General features: G+C 43.3%; 1 protein-coding gene across 6 annotated transcripts; it reads left to right on the top strand.

The window, feature by feature from the left end:
- Positions 1-264: 264 nt before the first annotated feature.
- GPLD1 (glycosylphosphatidylinositol specific phospholipase D1) lies at positions 265-24,487 on the top strand. 6 transcript variants are annotated; one of them, XM_005434923.3, is made up of 25 exons: positions 268-833; positions 3,630-3,685; positions 4,725-4,803; positions 7,341-7,438; positions 8,626-8,736; positions 9,013-9,061; positions 9,567-9,621; positions 10,509-10,616; positions 11,332-11,359; positions 11,447-11,586; positions 12,507-12,572; positions 12,901-13,021; positions 13,754-13,893; positions 15,041-15,227; positions 16,240-16,350; positions 17,366-17,440; positions 17,815-17,971; positions 19,833-19,974; positions 20,503-20,602; positions 20,684-20,777; positions 21,380-21,556; positions 21,860-22,020; positions 22,290-22,316; positions 22,442-22,492; positions 23,619-24,487. In XM_005434923.3, exons 1-25 carry the CDS (start codon positions 737-739, stop codon positions 23,694-23,696), a joined length of 2,508 nt encoding a protein of 835 aa, XP_005434980.1. In that variant the 5' UTR covers positions 268-736; the 3' UTR covers positions 23,697-24,487. The 6 variants fall into 6 exon arrangements, with proteins under 6 accessions (XP_027654991.1, XP_005434980.1, XP_027654990.1 ...); XM_027799189.2 differs by having other exon boundaries at positions 271-833; positions 12,898-13,021; XM_027799190.2 differs by lacking the exon at positions 16,240-16,350 and having other exon boundaries at positions 265-833; positions 12,898-13,021.
- Positions 24,488-25,070: the final 583 nt, after the last annotated feature.

The raw sequence follows: 25,070 nt of genomic DNA, 5'->3' as shown, positions 1-25,070 counted from the left end.
ATCTGCTGGGTCCCACAGCAGCCACGGTCAGCCCCTGCCACGAGGGCCATGTGAAGCCGGTGCTCGGTGCCACGGTCCCGCTGGGCACCAGCAGAGCAGCCCGGCCCAGCGGCCAGGCCCGGGGGACGGAGGATGGCTGGGAGCCGCAGCATGCCCAGCCGTTGCAGTCAGGCAGGCATTCGCAGCAATACGCACGGCAGGAGCGCGCAGGATTTCCCCCTGTATCAGTCTGCCTTTCAGTCTGGATTGCGAAACCCAAACGCACGTGTGTAATGGCCTGTCAGCTCAGCAAAGCATGAGAGTTTGTGCTGCCTACGGGTCGGGAGCGAGTGTGTTTCTATTAATCCTGCTTTGGCAATCGGCTTTGATTTTTTGTGAACTCTGACGTATCTGTTGTAAGGGCAGCTCACCATGAGCTGGGCAAACTGGGAGGATGCTCTTCTGTGCTGTGCTTTTGTACGTTAACAGAAAGCTGACTGCTGCTGTGCTGCCCAAACCCCGGAGAGGTTGCAGAATTCAAGAGCGAAGAACACCTCTAGGTAATTTCTTTTTTATAGGTGACTTTATCTGAGGTAAAGAAAAGCATTGGTATAAAACAGCCTTTCAAATAACGGCAGTCGTTTACTTGCTGTGTCAGCGATACGCCCGAAAGAAAAGGCATGCTCCGTAACCCACATTTCAAAGGTCACGGTGCTACCGCTCCAGGCATCTGGAAATCACCGTTGGAGCCAGCGTCATGGCTGGTTTGAAGATTTGGTCTGTTTTGCCGGTTATATTGTGCTATTGCTGTCAAAGATGTATCCCAAGTGGAATTTCAACACATGTTGAAATAGGTAAGTCATGTTTGGGATGAATTTTTTTGTCTTTTGAGTTGCTTGGGAAAAGTAAATTTGGATTTGGCTAGAAAGCTAAGGGAGGGAATAAAGTAATGAGCATTCTACATCATTTTAAAAAAAATGTGAATAGCACATAGGATAAATGAGTAGTTTGTCTTTGGAGTTCGAAAATTTACTGTTTTTTTAAGCAAAATGCTTGAATCAATTTGGTTGCGTATTTTTCCGTCTTCCAAAACACAGGCATTATGTAACTGGGATGTTTGTGTCAGTGAGGCTTAGGCAGACTGGGTTTGCTTTGGAGAAAGAAGAGGAATACTTTATGTGGTTTATGGGATTGTTATATTTAAACTAGAGAATAACACAGATCATCCGTGGTAGCTGTGTTTTCAAACCATCATGTATTAATTTTGCCATATCTGCATAAAACATATCTGCATAAAGTAGTGTAAGGGGGTTGTATCTACAACTAACATTGTGAACATTTTTTGTTCCGTGCCTCTTTCTGGTATGTTGCTATCTTTAGCCTGAACAGCCTAGATTTGTAGAAATGAAGGACAGAGCTGAGTGAACATCAAAGTGGGGAAATATTTCTGTTCTGAATTTCTTGTTTACATGTGTTATTTTTAAAATCTGGTTTCTGCTGTAGCTCTTGCAAAACACTCTTTGAGGAGTGTGAGGTTGTTCTGAAACATTTTCAATTGTTTGTTCTTCTGTTTCTGACTCTAAATCTGTTGCTCAAACATCGTAAAACGTATGATGTCTCTGTTTAGGTAATCTCAGACTTTACTGAATGCACACCACTTTGAACAAGTTAAAGGCTGGGATTATTAGTGGCATTCATTTGAGACTGAGAATATGTTCCCTTGCTGAGTGTTGTACCCTCGGTCAGAGTGCTGCAGCCATTTGCTTTTCTTAACCATACATTAAAAAACCCATAGCAATGGGTATACGTCGCGCTGCCTGAGGTTAGGCATGTGCATACATCATTGCAAGCTAGGGGGTCTAACTACTATGAGCTTCTGAAAACTTGAAATAACAGATTTGTTAGAATAGAGTGTATGTGCAAGAAATCTGCAAAGGGAAACAGTTTACAGATCTGTCCCAAAGCAGACATTTTTTTCTAATCAAGGAAGCATATTGTAGAAAACCTGGATTTATATAAATTAAAAATGTTGGTTGTCTGAGGGTAGTGCATACACTGAGCTGTTGGGTCATGGTTTACAACAACTTTTGTCTGTTTGTCTGAAAATGACATTAAACTGGGGTCAGCTCTGATGCTGCTAAAATCAGTGCTTTTGTTAATGTGCGAGTAAAAGCCCATGATGATAAATACTGAAAGCTATTACCAAATCCACACACTGAGTATTCCTAGGGGGGGAAAACCCAACAGTCTGAAGAAAGAAACTCCTCCGACTTAAACCCAGCACCAAAGTCTATCCAGGACAGACTTCCGAAAGTACTTTTAAAACAGTGAAAAGCTCTGCCTGTTCAAAATGTTGCTCATGTCCTGCATGCTGGGCAGAGCTGTGCTGTGCCCTACTTGCCACAGCCGTGCCGCTGGAGGCCGGGGCTGGTGGCGGGCTGCGGGCGCAGTGGGGCTGTGGGGCTCTGTGGGGCTGTGGGAGCGCTCACGGAATTCATTCCAAAGGTGAATGTGTAGGACCTGGACCCACAGGAGTAAGGAGAGAAGTTGGGGGGGATGAGACCTCCCACACTGGGAACGGAGATGTGTGTTGAAATGGCTGAGCCTTAAAATGCTTTTTTATTTCTATTTTTAAGTTATTCCTGTTTTGGTACAAGATTGGTCCTTAAGGTATCTCAACATATCTGTTAAGGATGGTTTAGATCAGTGAGTAAAATTCAAAGTCAAAGATCATTCAAACCCATACAGTTTTGTCTAGGTCTTATTCCAGATTGAAAGTGGGTTATTGGGGGTGAGGGGGGGTGTGCTTTTTTTTTTTTTTTTTTTTTTGTGTTGTGGTTTATTTAGTAAAGATTCAATTAAAATCAGCATATTCTGGGTTATCTTGATCAGCCTTAGTTTGTAAATAGTGTGGGAAGGCATGAAGATAACCTACATGTGCAGTTTCAACCAAATAGTTTTGAAGGCAACGCTGGGCATTTTTATAATAGTGTTAATAGATTATCCTTAGGATCTAACATTAATTAGAAGGAGACTTCATTAAAGAAAAGTGATGTCAGTGTATTTCATTGTCCTGTTATGCTTGCTCAAGAAATATTTTTGCATTAAGAATGTCTGCCTATTCAGTGAATAAATAGTATTATTTACCTTACTGACTTTAGATTTCTGTTTGTTTTCATACACGTTAAAAATTCATCAAATTGTTAAACATCCGCATTGATTCCTGAAGTACCTTTTTCAACATTAAGGGCAACAGTGATATTTAAATATGTTTAATGTGGGTCCTTTCCAGCTGGACCCTTAGGATCCACGCTGGGGCCGCGCTGGGGCTGATGGTGTCGGTCGTGGCTGTAGCTCAGTTCTGGATGTGGGGAGTTCCTTTTCCCTGGGGGTTCAGCTCTGTGGGTCGGCCTGGGAGCTGGGGCTTAGAGACAGACTGAGGAGACCTCAGTGCCCAGAGGTGCCACCGAAACGGCCTTTCCTCCCTGGGTCCCTCGGTGAGGAAATGTGCCCTCTGCCGCGTACAGGTGCACCTGTGCGGCTCGGCTTGGGGACGGCAATGCAGTGTGTTCGGGGATTGATAATGCTTCTAAAAACAGGGGCCTGGCCACACTACCTGTAAATCAATACTTCAATATGTTGTTTTTCAGCACATAGAGCTCTGGAATTTTTCACTAGGCGTGAAGGGAATGTTAATTATAGACAGGTAGGAAGCACATTATTGCTTAATTGTGTACACCTTTCTTCTGAATGTTTTTCTGTCTGTCTTCTTGCCTTTCTTTTCTTTATTATTTATTCTCAGTGATATGTGTGTAAATATTGTGCCTAGACTGTATTTTTGCATATTTTTTTTGTTGAAAATCTTCTGACTCCTTCTGAATACTATTACAAATATGTAGCAAATATAATGATGTGTTTATACTCTGTGTGTTTTCTCACGTTTTTCCATCTTCTTAAATCATGCTCATTATGAGTAGTTTTATTAGAATCGCTTGAGGACTTTTGGAATGGAGATGTAATAAACATAAGGACAGCAAAATGGCAGCAAGGTTTGGGATTTGGTGCACCGCATACATCACTGAACTGATTTCTGCTTGGTGCAAATAGCTTTTCCTGTTGTGGGCTGTATCCAGCTGAGCACTGTAAACACGTGGACAGTTTTCATAAATGTATGAGCAACCCCTATATGTGTTTTCTGTTTGAAGCGTTTTTAATATCCTTTAGGTCAGTGTGAAGAAGACGGTTTTATATAACTCGATCTTTTATCAAAGGAGATCGCTCCAGGGAAGTACTCCCATTGTAGACAGCTATGCTGTGATTCAGAGGATGGGAGTTAGCAGCCCAGGCTTTGTGCTTAGCCCAGGAGGAGGGCACCTTCAGAAGGTGAACTCGTGACTTCACCAGCTCCTAAAGTTAGATCATACGAATACTTGCCTAAATGGCCTTTCAAATTGCAGTGTATACCGATCAGTTTAGTTTTGCTTACAAGGATTGGGGGCCGGGAATGGTGTGAGATGCTGCTGCTGCTGAAGCTGGATATTTAAATTAAATAATTTATAGTTTTGGTATTTATATTTTATTATATTATATATTGCATACTGTATAATATATCACATAATATTATATAATATAAAATATTATATTGCTGGGTATTTATATTTCAAATTCTTCTATATTGGCAGTAAACTGTGTTTTCATGCTTTGCAAAGGCATTCTGATTCCTTTTTTCCCCATCCTTTCCCCAGTTATTACTAAACCACCAAGATGCATTTCAGGCTGGGAGTATTTATCCTGATGCCTTTTATCCTATGATCTGCAAAAGAGGTAAGAAAAGCTTTTAAGTAAAATATTGTAACACCTGTATTTTTATGTGAAAATCCTATAGATTTTGGTAGGGTTGAAAATAGCTATGTTGTAGGAAATGAAGTAGGGTCAAAAACACCTTCCTGCAAGAACATCTACCATTTTTGTTAGTATTTTGAGCCTTTTTGTAGAACTCTGTAAGAAAATAATACATTTGAAAATGTTTGTAGAAAGTAACTTTTGGGTAATTTCAACTAATGTGTAGGGCAGTTTGAGAGAAGGATGCTGTTTGATTAAATTAGGTCAGATTACTGAGTGCTGTCTTAGGGAGAAACTGAGAGGACAAATTTATCTTTTTTTCTAAGTCTTAGGGAAACCCTAGAGCTGATTTCTGTATTAGGAAGTATTGCTTGCTTTCAGATCAGTCACAAAGACAGTAAGAAAATATATAAAACAAACCCCACCAAACCAGAACAGTGTACTACTTACTGCGGGGGGAGTTACATCCTAGTTAGCCTTTCTTTTCCAGACTGCTGTCTTCTACATTTTACTGGTTCCTGTTTGAAATTAACGTCAGTCTTAGTTTTGCTGCTTGAAGATCTAAAGACTGCACTACAAAATTACCTCCCTGTTGCAATGGCTGTAAAAAGTATGTCTTGACTTGCAGGTGGTCCCCTGATTTTGCAGCTCTGGTGGATCAGCTCTTGAGCGTAATCAGCTTCTCCAGCAACACCAGAGGTGTAGAACAGCCAGCTAGGGCTTGCTCCAGGGTATTTGCTACTGAAGTGGTAAATCTGGATAGTGGCAATTAGCAAATGGGACAAAGGCAGCCCGTGCTCCAACAACAAGCTGTTGGTTTTTCAGGCACACAGCAGAGACAAGGCGTGATGCCTGGTTCGGGTGAGGGCATCTGGCCAGATGGTTGCTAAGATCTTACCGAAAGTGTGAAGCAGGGGAGGTGGTTTATGTTAGTGGGTCAGGCAAATTCAGGTCCATGAAATTCAAAGTGTTCTTAGGATCCTTGGTCTGCCTCATCTTTTATGGTTTTTTTTAGGTGATTGCCAGTGCCTCTGCTTACCTCAGTATTTGTTTTTCCTGCCTCAAGCTGCAAAATCCTTGTCTTTCCAAGGACACTTTCCTCATCTTTTCCCATTGCCTGCTTTACTCAGAGTCTAAAAGCACATAGTGGCAGCTAGACTTCTTGTTTCTCAGTCAGAGGTTGTTGATGCTGACTGTTGCTTATGCCAGCTACAGGCCGTTTGGTTTATATCCTTACAGGCAGGTTGCCCCATCTGCGTTGCCTAATGGGGGATCTTCTCTGTTGCTACGTCGTGGTACCCAGTTCAAATCCAGATTGCCCCTCTGCTCTGGCATTCAATACCAGTTTTGTCTGCTGTCACCAGGTCACTGTTCCTGGTGTTCTGCCTCGCTTTGCTTAAGATTGTGTCCCAAACTTCAGTCTCGCTTGCCCTGTTTTCAGGACTGATGTTCTCCTGGGATTTCTTCAATTCCTACCTTAAATTGATTATTTCCATCTCATCTTTCCCTTTCTAACAGTTTTGACTTCTGCCTTATAGCAGCCAGAGCCTCTCTACCTGCAGCCTCCAGCCCATATTCCCTCACTGAAGCTGGGGTCCTTCTTCCCTTGTTTTCACTTGGGGCACTTGTCAGCAGTCTCCTTAGTCAGTGTGGAAGAAATAGGGACCTCTGCAGATCTGAGCTGGTTTAGATCAAGAACAAAGCCATCCAGACCGCCTTTGCAGGCAGGAGACAAACTTAGGTGTAGAAGTCTACACTGTGAACATTTAATTTTGGTCTAGTGAATCCTACCTTCTTCCCCCTTAGAGAATTTAATATCATGCTGCTTGATCTTGTCACGTCTTCACTTTGCCCTTAGCTTTATGTAGGTACACAGAAATTTTTAGGCAAGGTCATTGTTAGGTCCTACATAATCTCTTCTGCATAAATCTAAGTGAGAGTAATAATTGATGCGTCAAAGGAAAACCTGATTTTTCCTGCTTTCCTCTGCCCTTCTGCTCCTACACTGACTGCATCTTGGCAAGTGTGCCTTTCTGCTGAAAATGATGATTATGATGACATAGCCCTCCTCCGCCCTGTGGAAACTGCTACCTGTCCGAAAGTATGGTATTTTGAGTTGGCTGCCATGCCCATCAGCCTCCCTGCCCTACAATTCGATGCATTCACTTAGTCAAAAGCTTCTCGGTCAGCTCTCTTTATCCTCTCCATCTGGGAGGCAGTTTTTCGTTGTACTGTACCTAGTCACAGGCACACAGAAAGGGAGCAGGCAAAAAACTTTCCAGTGCTTCATACTGAAATCTTAGAAGGTAAATCTAGTATCTTTTTTGACAATATAAATCATATAAAAATACATCTCATTTGGCTGTTCTCATGTAAGTGGATTGCAAAATGTATCGTCTCTATGATACGAAATTGAACAAGAGTCTGTATTTTTTTTCGTGGGGAAAACCTTTTCTATTTCTTTTTTCTTCTCCCACCCCAAGAATAGATCAAATACTGATACAATTTTATTGCAATAGGAATATTCCATGATGTGTCTGAAGATACTCACTGGTCACCATTTCTCAGCGCAAGTATTCACTACATCAGAAGGAATTACCCTCAGCCTTGGGAAGAAGTAAGAAAATTTCATTAACTTTTGACTTTGCTTTCTACTGTTTTCTTCACCTTCACTACTTGTTACAATTTGATCCTTTGGGAAGTGTAGAAAAAATAGATGTTTTTAAATTAAAGTCTGTGCTGATAGAGGAAAATTTGAAATCCTGTTTTCGTCTTTACCAGACAAAAATGTTACGGTTTTCCCATGACTATCAGTTATCTCCAGTGTGGTCTGGTGCTTATGATACACTTCTTGGGACCAAACATCCAAATGTGACTGGTGATCTTGAGTTATTCTCGGATCTGGTTGTGTGTTAGCCGCTTGAAAACCATGTGTCTTTTAGAATTCACACTTGTGAAACCTTGGACTTAGTCCTGATTTGCTTTTGTTTATGGTATATGAGCTACACAGGAGGAGAGGAAAAACAAACTTTCAGAAGTGAAAATTATTTTGAACGTAATATTTTCTTTTCCTTACTGGAGAATTTGCTGTTCTCTCTCTGCTCAGGAGAGTCATCCAGGTGGAGTAACATTTGAGAGTATGCACTCTTTAAAACCTAAACAAGTCTGCCTGCCTTTTGTCGGGCCAGCGGTGATACTGGCCTTGTGACTCTTGGGAAGTATCACTTCATCAAAAACTATGATTCAGTTACAGATTTTTTAAGACCTCTGGAAATTAGAGTGATTCAAGGCAAAGAAGACTTCTCTGGAGAAATTTAGTGTTGCTTATAAATTTATTCCAAGTAACTTTTCTGTTTGTGAGAATGAGTGATTTCATATCTGGACTTTAATCAGGTACTTTTGTGGTGAACAGCACTTGCACAGGAATGCCGGTCTCTCCTCTGTGTGCCCGTGCAACACCCACGGTGGCAGAGGGGCTTCGCTCCTTGGAAGTGGAATTGTTTGTCCCCAGTCCAGAAAAACACTTTAGTACACATCTAACTTGGAACCACACAAGGTGTCCTAATGTCAACCATGCAATTCTATGGCCTTGGACTGTATGAAGTGCTTAAAGCTTCTCAGGTCACAAAAACGTGTCTCCAGCATCAAGGAATGAGTGGTCAACACTTTCTCAGGCTAAATTCTTGGATTATAAGAGTTTCTCACCTTTATGCCTGTATAATGTACTTCTGTAAAATGCTCAACTCTTCTGAAGGATAGGAGTGAAATTACTGCTGTGACTACAAGTGGATTGTTGTTGTGTAGGCTACAGAGAAGCTGGTGGCTTTCCTGTTTGGAATTGCCTCACATATGGTGGCAGATGTTAGCTGGCATAGCCTGGGCATCGACCAAGGATTTCTCAAGGCCATGGGAGAAGTAAGCCTGTGTTATTTTATTTCTTGATATAACTGGGTTTATTGGAAGAGATAGCTTAGCTTTGGACATAGGTGAGGAGGGAAAAGAAAAGCTGGAGCCCTGTTTCAGGAAGGTTTTTGGAGACACGTAATGTCACAAACTCTGTAAGAATGAAGTTGGCCAGGTTTGGGACCTGTAAACATCAGGGCTGCTTGGATGATTTGTTGCTGCTTGTACATTTGTATGGAAGAATGAGTAAAATAAATGGACAGTGTTCTTGGTTTTCTTTTTCTCCAGATTGATTTTCATGGTTCATACTCAGAAGCTCACAATGTTGGCGATTTTGGTAATGTTTCCGTTTGCTGATTTTGGATCCTTCTATTGCAATAATATTGGAAGTCCTCTTCAAAACCATAGTGGGTGATTTTGGCTCCTACCCCATGCAGTGCAGGAGCCAGGAATGGGTCCTGTGGGCACTGTGTTCTCACTCTCCCCCCCAGCTTGTGAAGCTCTGCTATACCTGTCCCCATGCTGCATGTGGCAGGAGGTGTGGTAGGGCATATGGACACTTGTTCTAAAGCCAAAACACAGGCTGAAGGATGCTAATGTTGAAATGGAGTCACTACTGTGATTTTAAATTTTACAATATTCTTATTCTCTGGATGTATAATATATGCAGCATACTTTCAGGTGAACCATTTCTGTATTATAAATGTCTAGCTGGAGGATCTACCATATAAGCATAGATAGCATGGCCATACACAGCTTCAGTCATGCTGTTACCCACCATAGGTACTTACCAGGTTTGGATTGTTGGGCTCTGTGGGGTTTTTTCATTCTTCCATCCACAGGAGGAGATGTAGTGAGTCAGTTTGAGCTGGACTTCAGTTATCTGGCATCGAATTGGTAAGATAATGAGATTACTTTCTGTGTTTTAACAAAATGCTGTCCTTTATCTTTCTTTCAAAAGAAATCCTTGCAGCTCTTGGAATTTTTCTGTTTGGTATTCCTTGTATGCATATTTACTGTCCTCTGACATAAAAAAATGGAAAGAGAGAAGAAAAAAAGTGGTTTATGTATAGGAACAGCAAGAAGGATTTAATTTTTTTTATCTGAAGGGAATTATAAATAATTATATATAAAATAATCAGTGAAAAGGGTTTGCTGGAATGTCCTAGCAATTAGTTCAACAACTCTCACTTAGATTTCCATTTAAAGTTTTGGCAGTTGAGGATGTCTAAGGTTATAGATGCTGTGGAATTCAGACAGGTCGTAAAAGCATAAAAAGAAGCAGCAGTTTTAGATATACACTTTTTTTTTTCCCTCACAGTTTTTAACTGGAATAAAAAACTCTTTTCTTTTCCTGTTGATAAAGTAGGCCATTTGAGTTGTTTTGTTTGAGTAGGATGTGGTTGCTCCAGGTGTAGAAGGCACCATTCATTAATAAAACTCTGGCCCAGGTGTGGGAAATGCCTGTTTGGCCATGAGTAGATTCGGCACAGAGGAGAGCTGGAGGACATCCTCCAGGCTGAGGTGATCACCAAGCCGGGGATCCAGCGTGGGCAGTGTGGAAGCCACCAGCAGCAGCCCTAGGGGAATGGCTCTGTGGGCCACTGCCTTTGAGCCTCAACAGGAGAGCGCTGCAAAGAGTAACTGCGCCTGCAGTCCTGGGCTTGTGGGCATGACCTTCTTTTGAAATTTAGAACATTTTAAGGCAGGCTACTGTTGTTACAGAACCTTTTATCAGGGGATGTGGGAAATTTCTTGTTATAATACCTTCGTCTTGTTTTAAGGTATGTGCCAGTCAAAGACCTAGCAGCTATCTATAAAGAATTTTATGGAAAAGAGATCATAACTGAAAGCACAATTACTGACTGTACTTACCTGCTGTTTCTTGAACTGTAAGTAGAATAGCTTTGTCTGGTTTTTCATAAGTGAAAATTTTCATGTAGGAAAATTATGATGATACTATTTGATATGCCTTTTGCATTGATGCCAGCAATATAGACTCCCTACTAGACCCCAAAATAGTAAAACAGCTGATCTTTTTTTGATGGCTAGAATACAAATTTGGACTGCTTAATGACTGTTAAATTCATAATTACACCACATATTCAGCGTCTTAGCTATTTAATGCATGTATGCCTATTTATTTCAAAACAGCTGCATCTTCAGGTACCATTGCATTGTGGCATGTTAGCAATATAAATTTCATGTACTGGAGTAGTGTGCATACCTAAACAGATGGCTTACCTACACTTTGTGTAGATCCTTTCAAGTCCAAGAATAATTCAAAAGAGGCTTCAGATACCTGGCGATGTCTGCTTTTGAATATCATAAAGAGCCTAGCTGTATTCTTTATTTCAGTTAATTACCAATAGTCACACAGCATTTACAAATACCATGAATGAATCCCTCCAAACTAAGGGCAGCAATAAAGTTAATATTATTAATTCTCACATTACAGCTTTAAAAATTATGTTAACAACCAACAAGGAAATGTAATGACTTGCATAGTATTTCCCATACCAAAGCCTTGCAAAGAACTGTTTAAATAATTAAATATTATTAAATTAAGCAAATTTGTTTCTGATTTTTTTTTTCTTGTTGTTTCAGGTATGGAGAAAGGCTTGCTGTTAGCAGGGTTGGTTTTCAGTTTTCTTTATAAAAATGAACATACAGCATGAAGACAATGTAACCCATCTTATTAAGTATGTGGCTTGTCTCTTAGCTTTTTTCAACATATGCTAGTAAATCTCCGTTTCTGGTGGAGAAGTTCCACGAGTATTTCCTGGGAGGAGTGGACGACATGGCGTTCTGGACAAACAATATTTTTGAGCTGACAAGCCATATGCTGGAGAGTGGAACCAGGTACGGCGTGTTTCCTGCAATGAGCGCAGTAGTCCAATTCTGACACCCATTAATTGCTCTCCTGAAGGCAGGTTCTTTCCTAGAAAAGGTGCTGAGCTTTAAATCCTCACTGGGACAAAGGGATTTCTGTGGCTGTCTTTTACCTGGGCACGCAGGATGACGTAGACCTTGAATTCACATTTGTTACGTGTTCACCCTCCCTTCCCCAGGCAAGGCTCCGGGGTGCTGAGCGGTGCTCGAGGGGCTGCCTCAGCTTCGCATAGCCCTGCCCTGAGGTTCTGCCGGGCCTGGCTGGGGCTGGGGCTGCCCCTTCTGGCTGCTGTCATCAGCCAGCAAAGGTGGCCCTTCCTAGGGGAGGTCAAAGATTGCCTTCACACACTGAAGGAAAATTGGATGAGAAAGAGTAAGGGTATCTATTCTAGTGTTGGAAGCTCAGAATGCCCTGTTTTTATAGAAGTTCTAGTCTTGCACTGCTCTGTTACAAGTATAACTTTACCATAAATGACTTCGTAAGATCAACAGTGGCAATTAATCCATGCATTTATATGGAAAATACCACCGCAACTGTTTTGGAAAAATGATGTTGGAAATACAATATGGCATAATCTGTTGTGTTCTTTGTTCCAGAATGGCACTTTCATTAAAAGTGCTTTAGATCAATAGAATTAGCAGGACAAGTTGCAATACGCTTCCATTATATAAAGACATGTGAGATTCATGTAGAACCTAATGGAGGTCATTAAAATAAATGTCAAAGGGGTTCCTAAGGATCACGGTGGTGCTCTGAATTTGAATAAGCAGGCTTTCTTGAGGAATCTGACGACTTCTAACAGAGGAACCAGTAAGAATAGGATGGTGTATTTTTAGTTTCACTTCCATTGTGGGAAAACCTTTAAAATGCATTCTGCATGTTTCTTCAGTGGCTGCTTCCTGCCCGAGAACCCTCTGTTTATAAACTGCACAAGCGAGCACAAGGTCAGCTACGTGTAAGTACGGCTCTGAAGGTTCAACGATTTACTGATGAAAGGAGAGTCTTCCGCTAGTGTGGACAGTGAACTATTAATAACTAGAGATCTTTTGGGTTATGTACAGAAATACGGGACTCCGCTGTTTGGAGCACGAGTGTGTGTAGTCCTCTGGCAAAGATCTCGAGAGAAACCAGCTTAATTGGTTTCTTTTGAGAACTCTGTTTATATGTGGGAGAAATGGTCACCTGATTACATGCAATATATTTGCTTCTCCTAGCTTTGTCATAAAATACTCAAGCCATTAATTCAGTTATATTAATTGTTATGACTGCCTTTATTTTAGCAGAAGCAAACAGTCAAAACACGAACATCAGAAAAATGCGACTTCTTTGCTTACAAAAACACTTGAAAAGAATATCAGTTTTACAGAGAGAGGAGTTCAGTTCAACATGCAACCTTGGGCAACAGTAAGTGAGAAGCAACAAATGTGTCAGGTAGAATTCAGCTCTGTATGACACTTTTAACTTCTGTCTGAAGTGCTGCGTGGTGGAGCAGGGTCTCTGGATGTCAACAGTACTCTCTGACTTCACTTCATGGAGATTTCAGCACCATTGTTAATGTGTATATTTATGTGTACATTGTAAATACTAAATTTTTATGCTTTGCTCATTGTGTAATGAAGTTAGAATGCATCTTGCAGTGCTAAATATAACAGAAATGTATCCTTAGTATTTAAGAATCATACAATCACTTTTTGAGGGTAAGAAGTCCCAACAAAGCATAGCAGTGAGCAGTTAGCAGTGCTCCATTTAGAGCATACAGATCTTTGTCTTTCTAGAAAATGGTGCTCATGACCTGAGCCAGAGAGCACTTAGATCAATGTGGCGATTTCCACCGTTGGTGACTTGATTTTTGAGGTGCTCCATAATGTTCTAGAGCAGGAGTCCTCAAACATTTTAAACAGGGAGCCGGCGCGCAGATGAAGTGGCAGGCAGTCATCTGTGGCTGCTTGGTTTCCCCCCCCAACCCCCGGGGTGGGGGTGGAGGGGGGGCATGGGGGGTTCTGTAAATACCGGGGACCGGATTGAGGACCCTGGGGGGCTGTATCCAGTCCGCGGGCCGTAGTTTGAGGACCCCTGTTCTAGAGTTTCAGCCTGTCTTTTAACCATTCTTGTGTCTCTCCATTATTTTTAATTCAGAATTCCCTCCGCTTGCTAAACCGTGATTTTGCAACCAATGTCTGGAGAGCATTAGCAGCAACACCTTGGAAATCTTCTAAGCACATCTCCAAGCCATCAGCTTCATATTTTCTCACTTCACCCTACGCTAGACTTGGATGGTTGGTATTTTTTTCCCTCCCGCCTCCCTCTTAATTTCTGAAAATTTTGAGTACCCACCAAAATATTAATGTTTATTCCTTGGATACTCTTGAAAGGTGATAGTCCAAATCAATTAGTGGCAAATCTGGCTGAATGGCTTATTTTATCTGGCCAGAACAACAGGTTCACCCATAAGACCTTTCAGGTGTTAATGTAAGCCTCTTTGTGCCGATATTGCATAAAACTGTATCAAGAGCAAAATTTGCATTCAGTTGTGAGTTCTGGTCAGATAACCTCTTTCTGTGGAAGGGTGGTCTTGTAAATTTTTTTGCAGTCTCTCCTTAGTGAAGGAGCTCAGTGTTCTGTCTGTGATCAGGCTCTAGTTCTAAACAGCGTAGGAACATTGTTACCCTTTTTTGGTTATCAGTTGATGTTTGTGCAGAATTAATTGTTTGTCCCAAATTGATCACTGGTGGTGCCTAGCAGGTGTTCTTGGAAACACTGCAGGACCAGTAGGGAGACAGATTCAGGACGCAGAAAGAGGCATATTCTCTCTCCTTGCCTGAGAGGTTCTGGCTTGACCTGCCACAGGGAAGAGTAATAAAATAAATTTGGAATGCTGCTCATCTTGCTTTATTTCTTCTGGCTCAAAAACTGAAGTTTTAATTCTTGAGTTTACTTCACACCAGCCAAATTAAAAGTAGTTAGTTCTTCTGTCTCCGCATTCCCTGTCTAAACTCCAGCATGTTACTGAGACCCGTGATCCCTTTGCTTATCTCCTGTCAAGTCCATCGATTAAACCAGAGGTTCTGTTAAAAAGATACTTAATTTCATCTTTTATATTCTGTGTCATATGCAAGCAGCCTTTGTTCATGCTCCTTGCTCTGATTCCTCTCGGGTGCCTTGTGTCAGTAAGGAAAAAGCAGTTCCTACAGATCTCTGGTGCCGTAATGGAAGATGAATGTTCAAGGCTCTGGGGGGTTTTTTATTTAATTCAAGAAAACAAAAATCAAATATATAAAATGAAAAAAGCTGTTTAGATTTTTACAAAAATAGGTGGGAAAGACAAAGTCTTGGTTTACGTGAAAGAAGTGGAAGTATTTTCTGCTAATGTTGTGGTAGTCTGGAAGCTCACGCTATGATTCTGTTGCCTCCCTTGCTGAACAGGGCAGTGACCTCAGCTGACCTGGACCGGGACGGGTACGAGGACCTGGTGGCTGGAGCGCCAGGGTACAGCACGCTGGGCCACGTTCAGCTAGGGCGGGTGTATGTCATCTACGGCAACCAGTCAGGTTTGCCGCCAGAGGACATGGATCTGGATGAGAGAGCTGACCAAGTGCTCCAGGGTCATCAGGTGAGGGGTCACATCAGATATCTGGTGTTTGGTTTTTTTTTTTTTGCCTGAAAATGTGGTAAATTTTGACTGAGCAACAGTGTCATTAATATGGGTGAGGATTATGCCTGAAATACACCCCCCTGATAAAAGGATGCTGTATGCTTTTCAAGAAAAGGAACTGTTCCCGGAGTTACAGGAACAATTAAAGCAATGGTCACCTGTAGGTTCACTTTTATTGCTGTGCCAGATAAGTGGGTATTAGAACATAATTTGCCCTTGAATATAACTGAGGTAGTGTCTCTGTAAGTCACAGTATAGCTCATGCTGGTCCCTGCATTTAAGAAAATACTGTGATCTTTCCCCTCCTTTTTCATTGAAAATTATTAATTCAACTTAAGTTTCAATCCCTTCAAAGCTACATTTTTTCATTAATTGATAACTTCTCACAAAACAATTGTTTGTCCTTACTAAGAGTACATGTTATTTTAAAAAATGAGAAAACTACAATTCGACATGGTGACTGGCTTGTGACTGAGAAGCAGGATCAAATCATCTCTTTGCGTAATAAAGACGATCCTCTGTACAAAATCTTTATTTACAAAGAAGAGAATGGAGAGAGATGAGATACATTTCCCTTTAATCTCTTTCTGTGGTTTACACACTGTGGCGTTACCAGCTGCTGCCTTTCACCTTGTGGTGGTTCACAGCTATGATGCTGTTAACAGGAAGGGTCACAGGTATAACCCCAGGGGGGCATTAGGCTCGGCAGAGGCGACAGCGAAGCAGCACCACATCCTGCGGAGGTAGTGCACGTTTTAGCACCTCCATAGCCGAGTTAGTGTCTTAGTATGACAGCTGTGGCTTGGGAGAACAGTGACACTAAGAAAATCTGAAGGATTTTGGGGATAGATTTTTCTCATCTCTGCTTCCAGTTCTTCCCCGTGCTGTGGTTGCAGACGTGCATTAGGTTTTGATGGTTTCGTCTTGAAAGTGTCTGTTATTTTCATGGGAGCATTCCCTCTTCTTTCAGCCTTCAGGAAGATTTGGCTCTGCCTTGGCCATCCTGGACTTCAATGTGGATGGAGTGCCAGATCTGGCAGTTGGAGCCCCTTCTGTGGGATCTCAGTTTCTTACTTACAAAGTAAGCCACACACATGGGTTTCTTGGTTTTTTTTTCCCTCCGAGCAGAACATTTTTATTGATGCATTGGGTTTTTTTTGAACAGCAAAACGAGAATTTCTGTTGTTGCTCAAGGCACATTGCAATTTCAGCACAAAGGGTTATTAACCCTTGTGGGTACTTTGACTAGAGCAGTGGCAGCTGCCTGTGTGTCTCTTCCAGTGGCCTTTTTGCATGTTAGCAGTCCAAATCAGATTCCAACTTTGCAGCAGTGATGCGCTGGAAATGTAAGGAGCCGTTCATAAAATACAGGTGCACTCTTTTTGTTTGGGAACAGAGAGTCTGGAACGGGCATCATGGGTCAGTGAGCCTTGTCATCTGCTTGTCACTGTCACAGGCCAACAGATGATATCTAAAGTGCGATACAAACACAGACACACTTCATAAAATAATCAAGCTACAGAGGCTTAATGACTTGCAGCTTACCAGATAAGCCCACATAACGGTCCCTGAGTATTTTCAGCTCACACGAACTGAGAAGCAAAATGTTTTGGTTTAAACCACGTCCATTAAGCTTAAAACTCTTCAGAATTTCAGATCCTGAAATAGCTGCCTAAATAGGAATTTAAATGCTTTCACATAGACCCACTGGCATGGAAAATTGCATGCACCTGTTGTACTTGGCACTGTGCACCAGTGCATTAAATAGTACTTAACAAAATTTGAGCCACCTGAATGTGTGTATTAGCAAATATAAATATCCAGTATACTGTCCTTACCCACAGTATGAGGAAAATGTACTTCTCTGTACATCTCTAAGTTTGTTGCCAGGTTATAGCAGCACCCATTGCAGCACGGGTGTTATTAGGTTTGGGGTGGAAAAGACAGTATCAGGGGAAGGTTCTAATATTTTATATGTAAATTAATATTTATTAATAGCCCTTGCAGAACTGTTTTACTCCTTGTGCTTTGTCCCAGATTTCGGTCAGTGCAGACATGCGGGTGCTCTCATGTTGTGTTTGCTTTCCCTGCTGTAGGGTGCTGTGTATGTCTATTTTGGCACTGAGGGAAGAGGCTTGGCATCTCAGCCAAACGTTACCATAACTTGTCAGGTAAATGCGTCAGATTAACACAGGGCTACCCAGGCAGGAGGTGGGGGAAGGGCGCTTATGGGCTTAAAAAAAAAGAATGTTAAATTCTTAATTGCAAGGGGATTTAGACTGATGGGGATGATGCAAGCAGGTGCTTGCTTGGGTTGATTGTACGTGGGAAATACACTTGTACCCCAGTGCAGGGGAGGCAACAGGGTGAACAGAAAGATGGATAGCCCTCAAAAATCCCTCAAAGAAAATGAAATTGAAGTCAGAGAGTGGGAGGGTAATTTGATCAGGAGCAAAGTTAGCTCTTTAGAAGAAAATTGCTCTATTTTGTTACAGAACTGGTGGTTTCAGTTCAATGTCAGGCTTAAACTAATTGTTTATTGCAGTATTCCTACTGTAATCTTGGTTGGTCCCTCCTGGCAGCTGATGTTGATAGAGATGGAAATGCTGATCTGGTTGTGGGCTCTCCATACGCACCTGGTGGTGGGCAGCAGAGAGGATTTGTGGTTGCATTTTACTCTTATTTCAACAGGAGTGACCGAGGTAATATCTGTTGAGTAGATTAACCCACCCATATTTCATGTGACTGTTCATTTATTCCTAACTAATCGTAGGATAATTCAGGTTTGAAGGGATCTTGAGAGGTGCCTAGTCCAGCCTCCTACCCAAGGGGACAGCTGTGAAGTCAGACTGGATTGCTCAGGGCTTTGTCCAGTCAGAGCTTAAAAGCCCCCAGTGGTAGAGATTGTGCAGCCACTCTGGGCAGCTTTTCCACTCCTTGGTTGGCCTTATCGGGGAAAAATGTCTTGTTACAGCCAGTGTGAACCTCTCTTGCTTCAGCTTATGCCTGTTGTCCTCCCCGCACGCCCAGTGAAGTCAGAGGCACAGAAGGCATGGGTACCCCAGTGCACTGGGCACAGCCTGGCTCTGTCTCCTTGTTAACATCCTTATAGGTACTGGCAGGTGCCGTTAGGTCCTCTCAAAACCTCCTCTCCTCCAGGCTGAGTAAGTCCTGGTCCGCCAGTCTCAGCTCACAGCACAAGTGCTCCAGCCCCCGGCCATCTTGGGGGCCCTCTATTTGCTCCAGTTTATCAACATCTTTCTTGTTCTGTGGGGTTCAAAACTGAGCAATAGGTGTGGTCTAGGGAGGAGGGGAGGGGGAACAAGCCCTTCTCTCAGTCTCTTTGCCATGCTCCTGCTTGTGTAGCCTGGGATGCTGCTGGCCGTCTCTGCTGTCAGAGCCCTGTGCTCAGCACGCTGCCTGCCAGGCTCGCCAGGACATTTTCCACACAGCTGCTCCCCAGCCTGCGTCACTGCTGGAGCATCTCTTTCTCGGGGCAGGGCTTTGTGTTCATACTCGTGAGGTTTGTGAGGTTCCTGTCCAGTTCCCCAGCCTGTGTGGGGCCCTCTGAATGGTCGCCCTGCCCTCAAGCGATAGCCCCCAGTCTCCTGTCATCCACCAACCTCATGGAAGGGCACGTGGTTGCCTTTTCCCGATCATTTATAAAAGTGTTCAGCAGGATGAGCCTAAAGATCGATGCCCGAAGGCACTCCACTGTCCCAGCCCGCTAACCGCTGCCCTGTGAGGGCATCACAACCAGGAGTTTCCCCTCTGGTTTTCCACCCACACAGGCTGCAGTGTCCCAGCTGGGGTACAGCAGCACTGCGGGGGACGGCGCTGAAGGCCTTGCTAAAGCAGCCGAGTCCGCTGCGTGTTGGTGGTACCAGGGCAGGCTCACCTCTGCCTTGGGCATTGGCAAACGTACCTCCAAAGATGAATTTTTATCATTCTGTGTGCTCCTCAGGTGGCTAAAGGGGAACGCTACAAGTGAATACAGCTAATGAGTGCAGGCGGTGAGGACCGTTGTGCTGAGGGAGGGAAGGCCACATGTGGAGCTAAGCCGGGTCCAGAGGGGCTGGGCGGGATACGCAGGTGTTCAGAGCTTTGTCAGAGCCATGTAGCTGAGACTTCCAGGAAGGCTTAATTTCTGTGGCTTGTTCTACTTCATGTAAAATTAGAAGCCACAGGGAAAACGGGTTTGAAAACACTGCTGACTGACATTTTTGTGAAACCAAAACAGGATGATTTGCCTTAAAGCCAGGATTATCTGAAGCTACCCCACCCACCGCCTCTGACGAATTATGAGTCCTGGTAAATGGTTTCTGTGCTGGCCTGTCCCTAAGGAGGAGTCACTAGTTTGGGGCAGGCTTGACCGACAGCTCTCGCGTGAATAATGGCTGTCACTGGCCACCAGCTGCCGGCTGAGCAAGCTACGGCGCCGGGTCACGTGCGGTGTGACTGCATATAGAAACTTGTCCCACGGTGAATCAGTAGAAGGTTGCTGACAGATTTTTCTATGCCAGGGTACACCGAGATTAAATTCGTATTTTTCTGGTCTGTCAGGACTTTTGTCAGTACAGGATGCCAACTGGATGGTAACAGGGGAAGAAAACTATGCTTGGTTCGGATTTTCGCTTGGCAGCTGCCAGCTGGAGGACGTAACATTGCTGCTGATCGGTAGCCCTACATGGAAGAATTGTTCCAGGTGTGTGGTGTACGACAGCTTGCTCTCTCCTCCATTCTGCCCTACTTCTACAATGTTTAACATTTGTAATAATTACACTTCCAGCTTTTCAGGAAGTTTCCTCTTTGTCCTGCTTAGAATATTTTTGTTAAATTATATTTTCATGCCTTCAGCCTTCCTTATGGAGAGGGGTTTTTTAGACCCTCTATAGAGAGGGTCTTTGTTATTTAGAGATACTTGAGAATTTCTTGGGTTTTCTTGGGGAGGGGGAGAAGGGGCACAAAAGTGCAGCTAAAATAATCCTGTGGCGTTTATTTCAAGATAGCATTTTTAAAAGCAAACCAAACACAAAAATGTATTGGGTGGTAAATGGATAGACAGAGCAGGTCTGTGCTTTAAACGTTAACTAGTTAGAACAAGCATGGGAATCACTAAAATAGATTTCTGGAATTTGGCAGCTGCTATTATTCCAAACTTAAAAAGGGGAAAATATTTTAAGAGGAGCAAGCCTAGTCAAATATACAAATATCTTTTGCATCGTAATTCAAGCTGCAATCCCTTCTCATCGGCTGTGGGACAGAGCGTCGGGAAGGTGTATGGCTATAACCCCCCAAGCACAAAGCGCTGGTTTGCAGTGACTGGAGACAAGGTAGGGCTGCTTCTGTAGTCCGGGAGCTTAAGTGATGTGACAGTCTGTAGAAATGACATAGGTGTTTGAAAAATCTCACAGGCGATGGGCAGAACGGGTTTGTCTCTGGCCAGCGGTGTGATGTCTGTGGCTGGGATCACAAGGACAGTTTTGGTGGTGGGTGCCCCTACTGCAGGTACGTCCTGAAAGCTGGAGACCGTTTCTGTTTTGGGTTGTTTCTTTCTGCATGACCAGGGACAGATACAAAGTTAAAAGTTAGAAAAGGGACCTTTTTACTGCCACATAATTAAAAAAACCAACAAACCCAAAAGTGAGAAATAGTTGCTGTAGTCACCTGTAAGTGCCTGACATGTAGAGTTCTTTCTCTATACCTCAACTTCAACAGAGGTTTTTTTCCCTTCCTTAAAATCAGCTTAAGTGGCATTACCACCTTACATCATTTATGTGGCAGTGATTTGCTAGTAGACTGCGTATTTCTTGGAGTTAACAAAACACAGTATTTTGTCCTTATTCTGGCAGCGGGCAGTAAGGAACTAGGAAAGTAAAAATGCAGAATTCTAACCTGAACCCATTTCCCCCCCAGATGCTATTGTTAAGAGACTGTTTCTATGCTAGTTACTTTTAGTGCCATATAACGTTCAATCTTTTTTCATAAATTACATTAATTTTGTCCACATGATGTAATGCCAGCATTACCTGCTGTCAGTGTATTGCAGGTATTAAACCTGAGTTCCTATACCTGACGCTCACATTCTGTTACTGCTGGTGTTTTTGCAGACAGCCTGTCCAGGATTTCATTTATATCCTCGGTGCTGCACCAGGCTGGCCTGGCTCTGGTGTACGACCTGGCAGACAGCACCAAGCCTTCTTTGCTCAGCACCTTCAGTGGGGACAGGAGGTTTTCTCGCTTTGGAGGAGATGTATACTTGAGTGACCTGGATAATGACGGACTAGGTAAAGCTTGATGAATCTAGCTGAGAAGTGAAATGTTTTACATTTGGCAATGGGAAGACTGGTCACCTACGTATTGATACACGCGCTAAACACAGCCTGTGTCCTCAGTGGGCTTGTACCGTTATTCCATCGTGCTGTGGGGGGAGGCGGCTCTGAATTCCTAAGCAACTCAGCCAGAACTCATTTTAACTGTCTTTAATAGGAATTGTGGCATCTAGCGGTATGTAAATGCTGACTCTCTCGTGCTTTGATTTAGCATTATTTCACTTCTGATGTGTTACGTCATCCTTGTCATATTTGCAGATGAAATGATTGTGACATCCCCGCTGCGAACGAACGGTATCACCACGGTACTGTTCAGCGGGGCGGCTGGCCGCGTTTATATCTACAACGGAAAGCAGGCATCCACCGGGAACGTGACAAGCCACTGCAAATCATGGGTATCTCCCTGTCCTGAAGACTGGGTAAGAACACATAAAAAGCGTTTAAAAAATCAGGGCATGAGGTCATAATGACTGCTAGTTAATTACATCCAGTACAGGTATCTAGTGCATCCTGACTTGGTTTCAGAAAACAGGTGGTTTACTTACATTTCTGGACCTGTGTGATTTGGCTCCTCCTGTTTGTTCTTGAATTTCTTTGCTGTTCAGGAGCCAGGGTTACTGCACTGGTCTTACGCTATCCTAGTGTGGGTCTCTCCACTGATTTTTTTTTTTTTTTCTCCTTTCTTCAGGCCCAGTATGTCCTGATTTCTCCTGAGGTGAGTAACTAGAAAACAGACTACTGAAAGCAGTAAAAGTCCCACTTTAAAAAACACCTTTGCATGTTATATATATATATAAATATGTATATAATTGCATTATAACAAGCAATGTTATTTTACAGGAACTATCAAGATTTGGGAGTTCTGTTATCACTGTGAAATCGGAAAGAAAGGTGAGAAAAATGACTGTTGTCACTCACTTTGTGACATCTTTCTAACTCACATAACGAGAGGTGTTGGCTTGTATATGCATCTTACTCATTTGCAGAAGTCTTAAGTGCTTTACATAGATAAATCAGTCATTCTCTGAGCTGGTACATAAAACCATTTAAAAGGTGGATGAACTCCGGAGTTGCCAAAATTTTGGCACCTCACACCTGAATTGAAAGAGGTCATTTTAAAACAGCCCAAAATCTGAACAGCTGAGGAGCGTGCTGACGGGTGGCACGGGAGGCTGAGCATGGGTACCAGCGGGCGTGCAGAGGGGTGCTCAGTGAGGCAATACTGACCCGCTTGCTGTCCTGGCTACCGCTGGCAGCGAGCGCTGTTCATGTGCGGTGTATTTCCGAGCACAGAGAGGCCCAGTTCTTTCCTGAATGATTTTGGATGTGTTTGCGTACCCGTTTCTCTCTGTTTGCCTCAAGTGCCCATTATTTTATCAAAAGTCAATCCCTGTGTTTGTGTGATGCACTGAGGATCCTTTTTTGTTGCTGCTTGAAGGTTACTTAGTGCTTGTCCAGCTGAGGGGAGTCCAATGTTCTGCTCACCCTGCCATAACGGGTGTGGGAACTGGGGTTCTCTGTGCGAGTACGGAGAAAGCCTCAGCACCAGGCTGAGGGCTTCAGCGGTCAGTGTTTGGCTTCTTGCTGTTACAATGTGCAGCAGAGAAACACCTGGAACTGTAAACGCGTCTAAACGAGGTCAGGGTGCCTAATCCAACACCTGAAACCCAGGCAGCGGGGAGGGCTCCTGCAGCACCCTTCCCCCAGCAGCTGTGCTCCCTTGCCGTGGCACCAATCCAGTCCACACTCCTGCTTCATCTGTATCGATCTTATCCCAGAGCATTTGCATTGGCAGGGGAGTTATTTAACTGGTTCCAGCTTCTTCCAGTTTCCCAAACAAAATAAAGCCTGTTTGCCAGATGGTTTTGGTAACCGCTGTTCCGACGAGGTGGGTGACTCCCCATCGCAGTTCTGTGCGATGCCCATGACAGGGACACAGTCCGGTTTCCCCCAGGGAAGCTCACAGCGGTCAGGCCCCTGCAGTCGCCCTCAGTAACCCTTTGCTCTGTATCTGCAGAAGGAAGTTGTAGTGGCAGCAGAGAGAAGCTCGGCGAGAGCCCGGCTGGGCGGCCGGCTTTTCGTCTACTCGCTCTGAATGGGCGCGGCCGGTCTGGTGCTGGAGAATCTCCGTAGCGTCTGCGATACTTTCCTTCACAAACCAACGACCCCAGGACAGTGAGCTTTTGCCAGAGGGATGTCCCAGGCAGCTGGCCAGGGGCCTAGAGGGCACTAAGGGAGGGATGGGCACTGTTTTTAAGTGAAAGGGAATATGGGCCTTCCTGGTGGTTTAACTTACAAACCAGCCAAAGCTATGTCAGCCATGTAAAAGCACAAATTACTTCTGTTGTGAGCAGCAGCATCACTTAACCTACAACAAGCTGGTCTGAAAGCCTTTGAGAGGCCACAATGAGCGGGCGGGTGGACTTCTGGCAGTAATACTCGGCTGTGTAAGGAATATTCAGTGGTCACCTTCTTTACTGGTCAGGGTATTTACTTGACCAAACCGGGGACAAGTAGCATGTAACTTACAGCTCCTTGTATGCAGCAACACAGACGGGGATTCCAGGTGGCAGCAGGACTGCCTCCGCCTCCAGCAAGCCTCACAGCGGGCGCGCAGGCTGCGGAACAGCCGGGCTCTCCCAGAGAGAAAAAGCACAAGCAAGACTGGTTACGTTTAAGGAAACGCTTCTGCTTTCGCACTCGTGGCTGACACTATTCTGACACCCTTTCTTTGTGTTTTCATGTAAAATTCCATGACCATGGTAACTTAGAATTGTTAACAGCTTTTATTATTAACAGTATTGTCTTCAGCTAATTAACACTAATTTTGTATGATGCAGGTTTAACAGTGTGCATCAATTACCTATTAAACAACTTGAGCAGCAAGATGTGATGCTATTATTACCAACACCAATCCGTAGGCACATACATGTATGTATTCTCTCTCGCCTCCTTCACAAATCACTATTATCTTTAATAACACAAATCAGTGGAATAGCGTGGAATTCTAACAGTCAGATTCCACAATGACACACCTCAACTTACCTTCTTAGGCATTCTCTCTCTCAGGGATGTTGGTTGAATTATAAAAAGAAAACGGACCGAGGTGACTATTAGCTTGCTATATAATGCGTTCTGACATCTATTTTGGTTGAAAAAAAAAACCAAACAACCAGGGTTAAAATCTGAACTTTATGAAAGAATTGACTTGATGGAACTAGGAGTACAGTTACCTTACAGATCCATGAGGTGCGGTGTGAGGCAAAACAAGCAATGTGTGGTTACAGGGACAAAGCAGAGGTTTTCAATGAAAACTGATGAAACCAGTACGTTCTGTAGCAGCTTTGCTCTCAACACACAGCCTCTGCTGGCTTTGGGTTTTTTTCTGTGCATTATCTCAGATTAATTTTATGGCACATGGACACATTTTGGTTACTTGAATTGTAAGAAAACCATTGAACATTTGCAC

Source organism: Falco cherrug, chromosome 3 (assembly GCF_023634085.1).
Source record: "Falco cherrug isolate bFalChe1 chromosome 3, bFalChe1.pri, whole genome shotgun sequence".
Classification (NCBI taxonomy): Eukaryota; Metazoa; Chordata; class Aves; order Falconiformes; family Falconidae; genus Falco; species Falco cherrug.
Note: the sequence above shows the minus strand (reverse complement) of the source record. Positions and strands in the feature narration are given on the sequence as shown.

Bases quoted from the DNA above. Each gene is read 5' to 3' on its own strand.
- GPLD1 (XM_027799189.2), top strand. From the start codon at position 737: ATGGCTGGTTTGAAGATTTGGTCTGTTTTGCCGGTTATATTGTGCTAT. The intron at 16,351-17,365 runs GTAAGCCACACA...TCCCTGCTGTAG, and splicing joins CTCAGTTTCTTACTTACAAA to GGTGCTGTGTATGTCTATTT. The intron at 17,972-19,832 runs GTAATATCTGTT...CTGGTCTGTCAG, and splicing joins TTTCAACAGGAGTGACCGAG to GACTTTTGTCAGTACAGGAT.